Raw genomic sequence first — 14267 nt, forward strand, 5'->3', positions numbered from 1 at the left:
GCGGCGCGCCCAGCCAATGGCGGCGCGTAGCGTCAGCGCGGGCCGCGGTGCCTGCTGGGAAGCGTAGTCCCCCGGCGGCCCCGGTTCCAGCGCCGGTCCCGTTCCCCGATGGCGGCGGCGCGGCGGCTGCTCTCGCTGCTGCTGCCGCTGGCCTGGGCTCGGCCTGCGGGCTGCATCGACCCACCGGGTGGCGGCTGGTAAGGGCTGGGTCCCGGTCCCGGTGCCGGTCCCGGTGCCGGTCCCGGTGCCGGTCCCGGTGCCGGTCCCGGTGCCGGTCCCGGTGCCTCCCGTTGCCTCCCGTTGCAGGCTGGCGGGCGCGGTGCCGGAGGAGGAGCGGTGCACCGTGGAGCGGGCCGACGCCTCCCTCACCTACTCCCTCTTCCTGCAGCGGTACGGGCCGGGCGGCCGCTGCCCCGGGGAGGGGTGGGGGGGGTGTGAGGGGGCACCGGGGCCGGTGGGGAGGGTCAGTCCCCGGTGCTCTGGGCGGGCGAGGACGGGCCCCGGTGCACCGAGCTGGGGGGCAGGCCCCGGGGTCGCGGGGGAGGCTGTGGGGCAGGTCCCGGGGGAAGGTGGTTGGGGCCGGCTCCGGTGCCCCGGGGCTGGGGGGGGGTGGGGGTGGGGCCGGCCCCGGGGCGCGACCCGGATGCGGCGCTTTCCCCCAGGTTCGCCTTCTCCCGGCCGGTCATCCTCCGCGGGGTCACGGACAACTCGGTGAGTGCCGGGAGCGGGACCGGGGAGGGGGGGATCCACGGAGGGGATGGGGGACACCGGGGCCCCGGGAGGGGCGGTGGCAGCAGCAGCATCCCGGCCTGGCTGTTCCCCCCCGCCCCCAGGCCTTCCGTGCCCTCTGCACCCGGGAGAAGCTGCTGGCGGCCTTCGGGGCCCGCCCGGTGCGGCTCAGCACGGCCAACACCTACTCCTACCGCAAAGGTGAGGGCGGGGGCAGCCCCCCCCAAACACTCCCCCCCCCCCCCCGGCGGGCAGGGCCTGCCCAGGGGTGCCGGCATGGCCCCCCCAGCTCTCCCCTGCCCGCAGTGGACGTCCCCTTCCAGGAGTACGTGGAGCAGCTGCTGGAGCCGCAGGATCTGGCCAAGCTGGGCAGCGGTGGGTAGCGCCGTCCCGCTCCGCACGGGCGGCATCCTCACACACACCCACCCCCTCACCTTCGTCTTCGCCGGCCTCATCCTCCCCCTTTCCCACCCCCAGACACCCTCTACTTCTTCGGGGACAACAACTTCACCGAGTGGGGCCCCCTCTTCCAGCAGTACGTGCCCCCTCCCTTCGGCATCCCAGGCACCAGCCCTGCCTACAGCTTTGGGATCGCAGGTGGGTGCTGGCGGGGGGGGGGGCACAGGGCGGGGAGGGGGTGTGTGTCTCCCCACCACCCCCCATTCCCACCGCAGGCTCAGGCTCTGGCGTTCCCTTCCACTGGCACGGCCCCAGTTTCTCGGAGGTGATCTTCGGCAGGAAGGTGAGACTTGAGGCCGGGGGGGGGGGGGCAGAGGAAGACCCGAAGGGGCATCCCCTGGACATGGTGGGATGGAGAAGCCTGAGGGGCTGGAGGGGAAATAGGGGTGTCATTCCCCCCCCCCCCCCCGCCGTGTCTTCCAGCGCTGGTTTCTGTACCCGCCGGATAAAACACCCCACTTCCACCCCAACGAGACGACGCTGGCCTGGCTCCACCGCACGTACCCCACACTGCCACGGGCTGAGCGGCCGCTGGAGTGCACCCTCCGCCCCGGGGAGGTGAGTCCGGCCCGGCCCCGGCCCACGTTACCCTGGGGGTCCCCGCCACCCTCCCTATGGGAGGGGACACCCACGCAGCCCAGCCAGCACCCCGGGGGCTGTGGGAGGACACAGGGTGTAGCCCACGGGACCCCCCCCCTTCCTCCCCGGCAGGTCCTGTACTTCCCCGACCGCTGGTGGCATGCCACGCTCAACCTGGACACCAGCGTCTTCATCTCCACCTTCCTGGGGTAGAGCAGGGAAGGACGAGGCCGTGCCACCATCGTCCCGGCCACAGTGAGAGCGTGCCGGGGTGACAGCTCCAGCTCCTGCCAGCAAAGGGCAGCGCCAGATTTGCCCGCTCAGCTACTGGTGTTGGGAACAAGTGCCTGAAGATACTCTGGGGTTTATTGGTCTTTTCCCTCCCCTTTGGATTAAAGTTGTTCTGCCGTAGCGTCTGGTGTATTGCTAAATCCCTGCTGCCACCAGAGTGCAGGCAGGGCACAGGCAAACCCGCTCCTCATGGGATGGCACCGGGGTCGCAAGGCAGTACAGGGCCTGCCCGCTGCAGAGATCGCCGCTGTGAACCACTCCAGCTCTTTTTCCATGTTTATTGCTGAATTTTTTTTTTTTTTTAATTTTTACATTTTTATTATAATTGACATTGGCAAACTTCCAGAGGGCGCTCAGAAGCCAGGCAGGCTGTCAGCCGACTGAAACGCTGCAATCTCCGTCGGCTGTGGATTTGTTGGTTGTTTTCTTTTGTGTGTGGTTTTTGGTTGGGTGGGTTTTTTATTTTGTTGTTGGTTGGTTTTTTTAAAGGAATTTCATTAAAAGGAAGAAGAACGTTTAACCCAGGCAGTTGTTCACAGGGAACCACGGTCCTGATGGGCGAGGGGACACGTGAGTGAGCCCCTTCCAGCCCGGGGCAGCAGTTTCCCAGGAAAAGCCGGAGGGCAAGTCGGCATCCACAGTGGGAATGTTGGTCTCCCACCCCGGCAAGCGGCTATTTACAGGAGAGAGGAGGACATGACCCTGGCCAGGCAGGAGGTGGAACGAGAAGGAAACAAATATGTACACAGGGAGGGGACTGGGCCAGACCAGCACCGGGTGCTGGTCCCAGCAAGCTCCTCACGGCACCTCCCTGGAGCAGGACGCAAGCTTTGGGGATTGTCAGCTGCCGTAGCCGAGGGGGACCCTGTTCTCCCGGTGATGAAGACGTCGGTGAGACCTTCCAGGCCACCGCACTGAGCCGGCCTTCTCCAAACCGCTGGGCAGGTCTTCCTCCAAGCGCCACGGTCAACGGGGAGCCGGTGGAGAGGGGAACCCAGGGAGCCTTTGTGCCCACTCGGCCACTGTGGCTTCTCAGGAAGGGGAGATGGCAACGCGCCCTCGCCCAGCGCTGCCGCTGGGCACCCGGAGCGGAGGGGGAACAGCCAGAGAGCGAGTAAGGCATGGTGCCAGCCCGGCGAGAGCCGTCTGTGCCGCCGTGGCTGGAGGGGGGGGCCCAGGCAGGCCAGCGCTGCCCCCCTCGGCCCCTCAGTAATCCTCCACCCAGCCGTTCTCCGAGATGAAGGCGTCTATCACCTCCTTCATGGCGAGGTTGGGGATCAGCTGGTCCTGGGTCAGGGGACTCCGCGTCACCGGATCGAAATGACCCACGCGCTGCAAGGGAGGAGAGGGAAGCGAACCGGTTACTCCACACGCCCGGCCTCAGCCCCAGGGCGCAGGCAGCCATGAGGCCAGCGCCGTGCCGGCATCCATGCCAGCGTCTGGCAGCAGCCGGGCATCCATGCGCCTGCCGGATGAGACCCCCCCCCTCAACCCTCTGAACGTGCCTCCCAGCAGGATGAGAGTGGGTCAAGGCAGAAGACCCCTGCCAACAGCCACCCCCGCGTCGGGCAGGGCCTGGCAGCGCCCGCTGCTTTCCTGCCTGCCCCGGCACCTCCGCAGGGAACCGCCCAGGCAGGTAACTGGGACCAAACCCAAGGAGGCTTTTGAGACCTTTGTTGTGCAGGCAGCTGCCTTCACGCCCAGAAGAACAGGCAGGAGCTGGGCAGAGGAGGACCGTGGGCAAGGTCCCGAGAAGCTGCCGCTGTCTCCAGCCCGGCAGTACCTGGAGATGTTCCTCGATGTCCTTCCTGTCGTAGGTGATCCCGCTGGGTGTGATGCAGGGCTCTCTCATCAGCTCAAAACTGATCTTCCCGCACAGGTAGTCAGGGATGTCCCGCTTCTGGCTCGAGAGAAGCAGAGCTGGGTCAGGGGGGGCTGGGCAAGCTCAGCATCAAAAAAAGAGGGCTGGGAGGCGGCGCCAGCTCAGAGGGGGAAGCAGGGAAGACAGAAGAGGTGGTAGCGTGGACTAAAGCAGGTTTATGGTGAGCAGCTCTAGACGGCGAGAGATGGGAGCGCATGCTGGGGCACACTCACCTTCCTCTTCTCATCCACTTGAGAGAAGAGCTCGTCCATGTCCGCCAGGTATTTGTCCTGAAAGAGAAGGCCTTGAGGACGAGGGGCTACGGGTCCCCAGGGAGAGAGCTCTGGAGCCTCCCACCCCAGGCAGAGACGAGGCGGCAGGTCCCTGGTGCCCCCTCCGCCTTCACGGCGTTCGCACGGCTCCAGGCTGAACTGCGTGGCAGGAGTGATCCAGCTTAAAAAATAACCTGCCTTTGTGGGGCTATTTTTATCCTGGGATTAGTCCCCTGTGCCAGGCCAGCACCCAGACCCGCATGCGACCGAGAGCCGCTTGCGCTGCAGGGCCCTCGGGGAACAACAGGTACAGCCTGGGGTTTCCTGCACGGCTGCAGCCCCGCGGCTTCCTCAACCACAGCAGAGCAAGGGGATGAGGATGGAACGAGGAAGCCCCAGCTCGTCTCCCAGCCTCTGTGGGCAGCCCTGGCCCCCCCCGCTCACGTGTTTGGCCTCGATGCTGGCCAGCTGAACTCGGCTCCGGCTCTCGTCCACGTTTTCTTCCTGCTGAGTCTTTCGGCACTCGGCCAGCTCCCTACGACAGAGGGGGGAGATCAGAAGCAATGGAGGGACGCTATCACTCCCTTCCCTGCTCTGCCTGGGCCCCCAGGAAGGCAGAGGTACCACACACAGAGCTGTGACAGCTTCGTGGCACTAAAAAAGCCTTTAGGGGTGCTGCTGCTGCCCCCTGCCACGTTACCTCTCCTTCTCCGCCATGATCAGCTTGGTCAGGTAGGAGTGCAGCTCGTTCTCCTGGTTGATCCGCTTCTCCTCGATGCTGTTCCAGCGTTTCTTCTTGGCGATGCGCAGCGCGCTGGGGATATCATCCCCAAAATTCAGCCGCTGTTCCTTGGCGAGATTGTAGGCTGAGGATAGAAAGGACATCTCAGAGCAGGCAACCAGCTTCCCTCTCGCCACCCCTGGCCCCTTCCCAGTGGACGAGCAGGGGGGAAAAACACCGGCACCGTGCCCGCTCACCTCTCTGCAGGTTGGCAATGGCCTCGTCGTAGTTCTCCATCTCCATCTGGCACTGGCCCAGGAAGAAGTGAGCCTTCACCGACTGGCCGTCCAGCTCCAGGGCTCGCTTGCAGTCCGCCAGCGCCTTGTCGTGCTGCTGCATCTTCAGGTAGCAGAGGGCTCGGTTGGTGTAGTAGACGGCCACCAAGGGGTTGCGGTTCTGCAAGGCGAGACCTGCGTTATGGCTGGTGACGGCAACCGCTGGCAGGGGCGCGATGTGGTGACAGCAGGGTGACAACGGGGTGACTCGGTGAGCACGCTGCGCAACGCCGTCACCCCGGTGAGAGCCAGGAGTGCCGGCCTGGGCTTGCATGGGAGTCGCTGGGATGGATGGGGGGGACAAGCTGGGGCCAGTCCCCACGGGGCAGGTGTGTCCCTGCTCCCACGGGGGACAGGCCCCCCCCCCCCGGCACCATGCCCTGGCAGGGGGGACTGGAGCCCTCTACCCCCGGGTGGGTCTGTCCTGGGGATGGGGGTGGGGGGGTGGACACAGGAGGGTCCAGCTCAGAGCCTGGTGGTGGGACAGGCCTGGCCCGGGGGTGTGGGGGGTGTTGGCTAGGCCAGGCCTGGGGGGGACAGGCCCAGAGAGGGGATCCAGGCCCAGAGGTTTCCAGGCCCGGGGGGGCGGGGGGAGTGGTCTAGGCCGGGGGTGTCCCCGCTCGGGGTGGGGGGGGTGCCCTGCCCCGAGAGTGGCCAGGCCAGGCCCGGGGGTGTCCAGGGCCGGGGAGGGGCGGGGGGGGGGGGTGGCCAGGCCCGGGAGGTCCCGTCCCGGGGGTGGCCAGGCCAGGCCCGGGGGGGGGGGGGGGTCGGGAGGGTGGGGGGGTGGCTGTCCCGTCTCCGGGGGCCGGTCCCAGCCCGGGGTCGGGGTGCCGTTGGGACTCACGATGGCGCGCCCGTAGCAGGCGGCGGCCTCGGGGTACTTGCGGCCGCCGAAGAGCCGGTTTCCCTGCTCCTTGTGTTCCTGCGCGCTGTGGCTCTTCTCGGGGCTGCCGCCCCCCGCGCCCGGCCCCGCCGCCCCGGGCCCCGCCGCGCCGCCCTCCCGCTCCTCTTTCCCCTTCATGGCACCGCCCGGCCCGGCCCGGCCCGGCCCGCTGGGGCCGCCGGCTCCGCTGGCTCCGGCCGCGCACTGCGACAGCCGCCGCCGCCGCCGCCACTTCCGGGGCCGGACCGCCAGGGGGCGGGGCCCGGGAGCGGAGGGGCGTGGTCGGGGGCGGAGGGGCGTGGTCGGGGCGGAGGAGCCGAGGCGGGGCCTGGGGAGCGGAGGGGCGGGGCCTGGGGAGCGGAGGGGCGGGGCCTGGGGAGCGGAGGGGCGGGGCCTGGGGAGCGGAGGGGCGGGTGGGGCTCGTAGGGCTGGATGGGGAGGGTGCGGGGGAGGGCTGGAAGGTGGGGTGGGGGGGCACAGGAGTGCGAGGCTGGGGGGGGTGAAGGGGAGTGGGAGGGCGGGATGAGGGGGTGGGGTTGGCTGGGGAGGTGGAGGTGAAGGGGGGGGCTGTACGGGGGGGGGGGGGGGCAGAGCGTTGCGGGGGGGGGGGGGGGGGTGGGGGGGGGGGTGTGTGTGTTTGGATGCGTGGGGCCAGGCGTGGGTGCGCTGGACCGTGTGGGGCTGGATTGGGGGGGGGGGGGGGGGGGGGTGCTGCAGTGACCCACAGCCCCGCACACCCACACCCACACACACCCCACCCCCCCCCACACCCCACCCCACCCCCCCCCGGCAGCCAGCACCGCGGGGCTCAGCCGGTGCCGTTTCACGCATCCCAGAGTTTTCTGCTCCACTAAGTCCCGTCCCCGCCTGTCCCCTCCGCGCCCCCCCCCAGCGCTCCCATTGAATCAGCAGGAACCCAGCAGGGATTGTGGGAGGGGGGCACCCCCAAAATCCCCATTCCCCCCCCCCCAGAGAGACGCAGGCCCCGGCAGTGTGCAAAATATTTATTTATACTCCAAAAAGGTCGGGAGAGGGGGTGTCGGAGCAGGGATCCCCCCCCGCCGCCCCGCGCCCCCATCCCGGGGCGAACCCCCCCTCTCTGCGGGGAGGGCGGCTGGCAGCAAAGCGGGGGGCGGGGGGAGAGAGGGGGGGCTGCGCCGCCAAGGGCACTGCCGACACGAGTTGTGCCGGTCTCAGCTGATTCGCCTTCCTGCTGGGCTCTCCCCAGGTTACTCTTGTCTCTCTTTTCTTTATATTTATTTTGGCATAGAAAAATAAATCGCTCCTGTTTTGGCACCAGTCCTTCGTGTGAAAGTGCAGGTCCTGGGGGGGGGGCAGCGAGTTGCCCCGCCACACCCCGGGAAGGGGGGTTACAGGAGCAAGTTTGGGGGGGGGGGGAGTCCCCCCCACTTGGCTCCTTTCCAGGGGGGCACATCCGGAGCCCCGTGGGCACCCCGGGGTGGCGATGCCAGGGCAGGGCTGAAGCATCCTTTGGGGGTGGGGGGGGGCACAGCGGGGGTTTGCTGGGGTACATTCGGGGGGGGGGGGGGGGTGGGGACGCAGCCCATGGGGGGGGGGAGGCGCGCTCGCTAGCACCGAGGGGGCAGGCGGGCAGGGGGGTGGCCTGACCCCATGTCACGCGCGGGGAACCCCCCCCCTCCGCTGGGGTTCAGCCAGCGATCGACAAAAAAAATAATACGGGCTGGGAGAGTATGTGGGGGGGGGGAGAGTCTATGGCGGGGGGGGGATCTGTGCCCCCAGCAGGTCGTAGGCGAAGATGTTCCAGAAGACGGCGAAGAGGAGGAAGGTGCCGTAGGAGAGGAGCAGGACCCACCAGCCGCACTGGTCCTGCAGGCTCTCCTCGTAGCTGCGCAGGATGGTCAGCCCCATGCTGATGCCCACGATGGCCCCCGCCAAGTGGGCCATGAAGCTGGGCTGGGGGCCCGAGGCCGGCAGCGGCGGGGAGAAGCGGAGCCAGACGGCGCGACCCACCTCCGAGCTCACTGTAAGACAGCGCCCGGAGGTGCTCAGCGCCCCGCACCCACCCCCACCCCCCCCCGATGGGTACCCCCCTCCCCGGGGTGGGGGGCACGGCTGGGTACTCACTGCACACCAGTGCCAGCACCATGCGCAGCAGCTTGTAGGGGCAGCGCATCCCGGCCCAGTTCTGCAGGCGGACAGACGGACAGACGGGTGGACGATGGCCCAGTGCTGGCAGTGCTCCGGTACCGGGGAGGGGGCTGGCACCGGGGCCCCCAGCATTCCCCGGCGGAGCTGTGCCCTGGCCCCATGGAGCCCCCCAGTGCCGCCCCCCCACCTCTCCGTGATGCCATCCCACGGCACCCCCCCCCCCCCCGAGTGTCACACCACGCTGCCCACCCTACAGTGCCACCCACCCCACGGCAACCCCCTGCCCCTCGATGTCACCCCAAGCCCCCCCCCCCCCGCCCAATGCTGGCTGCGCTGACCATGACGACGTTGGCGAGGTGGGCTGAGCAGAGTGCGTAGACACCCCCCGAGCCCCCGACCAGGGGGGCCCGCATGTCCGTGATGGAGACGGTGAGGGAGCCTGCGGGGACGGGCAGAGCTCAGCGTGGGGCCTCGCCCCCCACCCCCCTCCAGCATCAATTAATTACCGTCCACATTAATTAATTACGGGCTGCATTGCCCCTCAGCCCCCCAGGGCAAGCGATGCTGGCAGTGCAGCGTGGAACCCAGTGGACAAGCAGGCAGCGAGCAGAGCCCCACATGCCCATCAAACTCGGGGTGCATCTCCCTGCGCCCTCCCCGGGGCTGGTGACGGGGACCGCAGCTCTGGCTGGGTGGGGAAGGGCGAACCGATGGGGACAACCCCCCCCACCCCCTCCTTGGCACGCACCCACCTGCCAGGACGCCGGCCAGGTAGAGGAAGCTGATGCGCAGGATGCCGTGCACCATCTCCAGGGGCACCCCGATCATCAGCTGCAGGAGGGCGTTGAACCCCAGCTGCTCCAGCCTGCCCGGGCACAGGAGGGGACACACGGTGGCTCAGGCCACGCAGCCCCCGGCGTGTGTCCCCCCCGGCAGGGACCTACCCCACGTGCATGAACATGTAGGTGAGGAAGCGCCAGGCGCGCGCCCGGTGCCCGGGGTGGTAGACCAGCGGGCTCTTCATGTACTCGGGGTGGTAGGTCTGCAGCACCCACTTGTTCAGCCGGGCCCCGTAGCAGAGGAACACGATGATCTGCACCAAACCCCATGGCCGTCAGCCCCGGCACTGCCGAGACCCCCACCCATCCCTCTGGCCTGCGGCAGGGTGCTGGGACATGGGGCACCCGGCACCTCTGCCTCGGGTCTGAGCCCCCCCATATGGGCACTAGGACATCACAGCTGGGGTTGCCCAACTCCTCCACGCTGGGTGTGAGCCCCCCAAGGCTGCTGGGACATCACAACTGGGGTCACCTGGGCCCTCCACCCTGGGTCTGAGCCCCCCATACGGGCACCAGGACATCACAGCTGGGGTCACCCCCTCCTCCACCCTGGGTCTGAGCCCCCCCATGGGCACTGGGACACTTCAGCCAGGCTCAGCCTTGGTGCCAGCCCTGTACCTGGGTGAGGGTGACGGCCGCCATGAAGACGGGGGGCGGACACGTGCGGTGCTGGTAGAAGTACCAGCGCCGGTCCATCTCACAGGGCAGGATCTCGTAGGCCACGTAGCGGACGAAACGCTTGTAGAAGCCCAGGCCGGTCTCGTCCAGCAGCACGTCGCGGGGCAGGGCTCGCTGCCCGTTGGCGATGGCGCGCTTGAAGCTGCTCGAGCGCTTGCTGCTGATCTGCAGAGAGAGGCCGTGCCCGCGGGGGGGCCGCAGGGGCAGCTCGGGCCGGTGGGCTTGTGACCACCCCCTGCCCACCACTGCCACCCCGGTGGGATCAGCCACCCCAAGGCCGTGCCATCATCCCATGCCAGGGGAGCCCCTGGGGACCACCGGTGTCTGCCCCCCTCCCCAGGGGGCACAGGGAGGTGCCCAGTGCCCACCCCGGGCTGGCACCCGGTTGCTCGCCCCCGTCCCCGCGGCCCCCCGGCACTGACCAGGTCTACCAGCTCCTGATAGCAGACCTGCCCCTCGTCGTTGCCCTGCGCCAGGGCCACCAGCATGTCCAGCTTGGCGGGGTCCAGGGGCAGCTCATGGCTGTGCACGAGGCTGGCGAACGTCTCCACCCCGATGAAGCCGGTGTTTTCGGGGTCGAGCTGCGGGACACGGCACGGGGCATCACTGGGATGCCAGGGCTGCAGCTCCCTGATGGGCTGGGAAAACCACCTGGTGCCCCTCACCCCGGCCTCAAACCTGGTCGTATTGTGTGCCGCTCCGTGACACCAGCCTCTGCCTCTGTGAGGGGGGGGCTACAACCTGCACCCACCCTGTACCCTGTGCTGTGCAGGTGCCCCGTGCTGTGCAGGTGCCCCGTGCCGTGTGGGTGCCCCGTGCCACGCCGGCGTCCCCGTCCCCATCTCCCCACAGCGCAGCCAACACTCTCCCACTCAGTTATTTCTCGCCGCCAGCAGCCTGCCAGCCAGGAAGCCACGAAGCTAAACACACGCGCAGCCCTGGCATCAGCCTCCTCCTCCTCCTCCTGCACGCCCTCGCTGCCGGGCGCTGGGCTCTGCCATGCCAGGCACCCATGCCAGAGCACCCTGCGCCATCCCTGGGGCTCCCAGCACTGACCAGGCACCCTGAGCCCTCCAGGCACCCTGCACCATGGGGTACCCAGCACCGTGGGGTACCCACACCATGGGGTACCCGATGTGGTCCCGCTCATGGAGACGAGGAACCCAGGGTGGCACGAGGACAATGGAGACAGGGAGAGGGCACCGATGGCCGGGGCACAGCTCGAGCCCTGCCGATGGTGACCAGCACCCTGCGCCCTGCAGAATTACCCTGCAAATAGTGTGGGGTTTGCTCCTGTCTTTGCCAGGGAATGAAATGCAGGAGAGGAAACTCATCCTCATGGGACAGGCAGGAGAGGGAGCGCTGGGGGCCGTGGGATTGTACCCCCACCCTGGCATGCACCCCGTCCCTCCAGCCCCGGCAGGGAACAGCCAAAGCCGCTTTCCCAAGGAGAGTCCAGCTGCCTGGAGTCCCTGCCTGAGGTGGGCACGAGTGCAGGGTGCGGGATGAGGGGTGCGGGTTGCAGGGTGTGGGATGAGGGATGTGGGGTGCAGGGTATGGGGTGCAGGGTACGGGGTGCAGGCAGCGCTTGCAGCCTTGTGGCAGCCAGCAGCCTGTGGGAGCAGGCCCGGCCATCGGGGTGCGGGAACATCCCGGTGCCACCCGTCCTCTGCACCCCACCAGCCACACACGCCACCCCACAAGCGCCACGTGCATGTGCCACACCGGGACCTGGCACACGCTGTCCCCACACGCTGGTGCACACTGAGCTCGCTGGCGCCCTGGCAGCAGTCAGAAGCCCCTCTCCACTTTGGGGGTGCATGTCGCCCCCCCCCAGCCCCACTGGTCCCCCTCAGGCTCCCCGGGGGGGCTGATCCCCAGCCCCCCCAGCCCCTCGGCCCTGCAGGGCTCTCCCAGGTCCTGCTCTCGCCCGGGGAAGATGCTGCTCATTCCCAAAGGGCTCCAAAGCGCACGGAGCCCCAGCACCCGATGGCATGGTGACACGGGGGACAGCACCACAGCTCCCGTGCTGGGGAGTCCATGGGACTCAGCCAAGGTCACAGAACCAGCCAGGGTCCAGGGGGGACTGTTAATAGCCCTGACCCCCACTAAATTCCCTCCCCATCCCCAGGAGAGAGCCGCTGGCTCGGCCCGGGCTGGGTGGGGATGGAGGGATGAGGTGGCCCAGCACCCCCGGAGCTGCTCGGGGCCAAGCGCCAGGCAGGGATGGGGACAGGGTGCAGCGGGTGCAAATGCACTGGGGCCTGATCCTGCCAGCGGAGCGGAGCAGAGCCCAACACTACGCAGTGTTAATGCTCCACGGCCTGATCCTGCAATCAGGTCACGGGGCTGGATGCAGCCCCCCGCGCCAGCGTGCGAGCCCCAGCCTCACTGGGGCGGCTGAGCCCCGCGGCAGCCCCATCCTGCACCCAGTACTGGGACTCGGCACCGCCGCAGGCATTGGGGCTCGGTTGCCCAGCACCCCTCGTCCTTGAGGGTGCACCCGGCAGGATCCGGCCCCGGGGTGTGCTGGGGCGAGGAGGAGGCCACAAGTGAGCTGAGTTGCGTGGTCTCAGCGGCACAACGGGGACCCCGGTCCCCCGGGGCGCTGACGGGGGGCAGCGGGGGATGCTCGGCGGCGAGCAGCGGGCGCGATAGCCGCCCTGGGCGGGCAGCGCTGCCCGGTGCCTGCCAGACCGGCGGGCAAAGCTGCCCGCTGCGCGGCAGCCGTGCCCGGTGCATGCGAGCATCCCCCCCCGGTAGCGATGCTCGGTGCACGGTGGCGTCCCCCGGAGCGGAGCCCGGTGCCCGCCCGCCCCCCGGTAGCGCCGCCCGGTGCCCCCCCCCCCCCCCCCCCCGGCTCTCACCTGCTCCTGGATGAGCTGGAGCAGGGAGCTCCTGTCCATGCACCCGGCGGGCGGCGGGCTCCGCCGCTCCCCCCCGCCCGGGGCCGGCGAACCGGGCAGGGGAGCGGCGCGGGCGGCGGGGGCGGCGGGGGGGGTGGCTCTCCCCGCCAGCCCCGCGTTGCGGCGGGCCCGGGAGCGAGCAGCGAGCGGCGGCGCCGGGAGCCGCCGATGGCAGCGGGGCGGCGGCGGCGGCGGCGGGGGCGGGAGCGGAGCCGAGCGGAGCCGCCCCCGCCGCAGCGCACGGCGCAGCGCTCCCCCCGCCGCCGCGCGGGGAACCGGGACCCGCCCCGCCCCGCTCCGCCCCGCCGGCGGCCACGGCCCCGCGCCACGAGACGTGGCACGGGAAGGGAGAGGACACCGGGCACCCCCGGCACGGGATGGTACCCGCGTCCCAGTATGATTCTCACATCCCAGTATGGTACCTGCATCCTGGTACTCATACTTGCATCCTGGTACTGGTACCCACATCCTGGTATTGGTACCCACATCCCAGTACGGTACCCACATCTCGGTACAGTACCTGCATCCCAGTATGGTACTTGCATCCCAGTACGGGTACATGTATTCCAGTACAGGTACCTACATCCCAGTACAGTACCTACATCCCAGTATAGTTCCTGCATCCTGGCACATGTTTCTGCACCACAGTACAGTGCCTGCATCCCGCCACAGGAATCTGTATCCTGGCGTGGCACTCGCATCCCAGTCTAGCACCTGCATCCCAGTCTGGGCACCAGCATGCCGGCACCAGGTACCTGTGGAGTCTGGCACAGGCAAACTTTGCCTCCATCCTGACGCAGGCACCCACAGGCCCACAGGTCCGCGTGCGTCCCCCGTGGGTTCTCCACCTGGCCGGGGCACACAGTGCCTCCAGCGCCGGGCACGCGGGGCAGCCTGGCACCGGGTACCTTGAACCGGCACCCATAGCACCACGACAGGCACAGCGGCACCCGGGCCAGACCTGCTGCCACCAGACCCCCACACGCCCTGTCCCGTGGGGTGGCACGTCCCCAGCACGTCCCCATTCCCCCAGGCCACAGCTCAGCCCCACCGCGAGCGCCAGGGGAGCCCTGCCATGGCGGGGGGCTCTCCCCGGCCGGCCTGGCACCCCTGTGGCTGTCCCTGTGCCAGGGCAGAGGGGCTGGGCAGGCAGGGGCTGGGCAGGCCAGCGCTGCCGCGGCGATGCCAGCTGGCACAGGACAGGCAGAGACGCCAGGCAGCGAGCAGGGCGATGCCCAGGCTCCTTCCTTGGGGACTGCGTGTAGCTAGGGGTGAGCTCCCACAGCCCTGCCACGTGCATCCCCTGTCCCACGCCTGACCCGGCACGGCGTGCGCGGCTCCAGCACACCGGCGCTATTAATACGCACCACGACACGTGGGCCTGCTGCTCCCATGGGGCCCAGCCCGGTTTGGACCCACCAGGGAGCACCACGAGCGCCATCCACATTGGCATCACTGCCTCCGCCCTGCTCAGTGGTACTGGTCTTGCTCCCCCCCTGCCTGGGCACCCCCAGATGCCCCAGTTTGCTGTAGCAGGGTCTCCTCTCCCACCCCAGCAGCCCGGAGGGACACCCTTGCACAGGG

At 69.0% G+C, this 14267-nt stretch overlaps 3 protein-coding genes across 4 annotated transcripts; 1 reads left to right on the forward strand and 2 right to left on the reverse strand.

Moving 5' to 3' along the window:
- Positions 1-39: 39 nt before the first annotated feature.
- Positions 40-2180, forward strand: JMJD8 (jumonji domain containing 8). Of its 2 annotated transcripts, none has more exons than XM_054843572.1 (9): positions 40-197; positions 307-390; positions 663-711; positions 834-930; positions 1036-1104; positions 1207-1326; positions 1404-1471; positions 1612-1746; positions 1900-2180. In XM_054843572.1, the coding sequence occupies exons 1-9, from the start codon at positions 109-111 to the stop codon at positions 1978-1980; spliced, it is 792 nt and encodes a 263-aa protein (XP_054699547.1). In that variant the 5' UTR covers positions 40-108; the 3' UTR covers positions 1981-2180. The 2 variants fall into 2 exon arrangements, with proteins under 2 accessions (XP_054699547.1, XP_054699548.1); XM_054843573.1 differs by having other exon boundaries at positions 1410-1471.
- A 154-nt stretch (positions 2181-2334) lies between these two features.
- On the reverse strand, positions 2335-6343 carry STUB1 (STIP1 homology and U-box containing protein 1). The gene is made up of 7 exons (XM_054843569.1): positions 6092-6343; positions 5170-5368; positions 4892-5057; positions 4636-4726; positions 4153-4209; positions 3842-3958; positions 2335-3390 (listed from the first exon to the last, which is right to left on the reverse strand). Exons 1-7 carry the CDS (start codon positions 6266-6268, stop codon positions 3265-3267), a joined length of 933 nt encoding a protein of 310 aa, XP_054699544.1. The 5' UTR covers positions 6269-6343; the 3' UTR covers positions 2335-3264.
- A 788-nt stretch (positions 6344-7131) lies between these two features.
- RHBDL1 (rhomboid like 1) lies at positions 7132-12928 on the reverse strand. The gene is made up of 8 exons (XM_054843565.1): positions 12645-12928; positions 10200-10358; positions 9718-9942; positions 9205-9353; positions 9013-9125; positions 8599-8699; positions 8237-8297; positions 7132-8133 (listed from the first exon to the last, which is right to left on the reverse strand). The coding sequence occupies exons 1-8, from the start codon at positions 12681-12683 to the stop codon at positions 7862-7864; spliced, it is 1119 nt and encodes a 372-aa protein (XP_054699540.1). The 5' UTR covers positions 12684-12928; the 3' UTR covers positions 7132-7861.
- Between the last annotated feature and the right edge of the window lie 1339 nt (positions 12929-14267).

This window comes from Grus americana, chromosome 15, assembly GCF_028858705.1.
Source record: "Grus americana isolate bGruAme1 chromosome 15, bGruAme1.mat, whole genome shotgun sequence".
NCBI classification, from domain to species: Eukaryota; Metazoa; Chordata; class Aves; order Gruiformes; family Gruidae; genus Grus; species Grus americana.

Excerpts from the sequence above, each read along its gene's own strand:
- RHBDL1 (XM_054843565.1), bottom strand. The coding sequence starts at position 12,683 with ATGGACAGGAGCTCCCTGCTCCAGCTCATCCAGGAGCAG. Across the intron at positions 10,359-12,644 it reads TCCAGCTCATCCAGGAGCAG|CTCGACCCCGAAAACACCGG; the intron begins GTGAGAGCCGGG and ends CGTGTCCCGCAG. Across the intron at positions 8,134-8,236 it reads GGTGCTGGCACTGGTGTGCA|TGAGCTCGGAGGTGGGTCGC; the intron begins GTGAGTACCCAG and ends GCTGTCTTACAG.
- STUB1 (XM_054843569.1), bottom strand. The coding sequence starts at position 6,268 with ATGAAGGGGAAAGAGGAGCGGGAGGGCGGCGCGGCGGGGCCCGGGGCG. Across the intron at positions 5,369-6,091 it reads CCTGCTACGGGCGCGCCATC|AACCGCAACCCCTTGGTGGC; the intron begins GTGAGTCCCAAC and ends CTCGCCTTGCAG. Across the intron at positions 3,391-3,841 it reads ACATCGAGGAACATCTCCAG|CGCGTGGGTCATTTCGATCC; the intron begins GTACTGCCGGGC and ends CCTCCCTTGCAG.
- JMJD8 (XM_054843572.1), top strand. The coding sequence starts at position 109 with ATGGCGGCGGCGCGGCGGCTGCTCTCGCTGCTGCTGCCGCTGGCCTGG. Across the intron at positions 712-833 it reads GCGGGGTCACGGACAACTCG|GCCTTCCGTGCCCTCTGCAC; the intron begins GTGAGTGCCGGG and ends CCCCGCCCCCAG. Across the intron at positions 1,747-1,899 it reads GCACCCTCCGCCCCGGGGAG|GTCCTGTACTTCCCCGACCG; the intron begins GTGAGTCCGGCC and ends CCTCCCCGGCAG.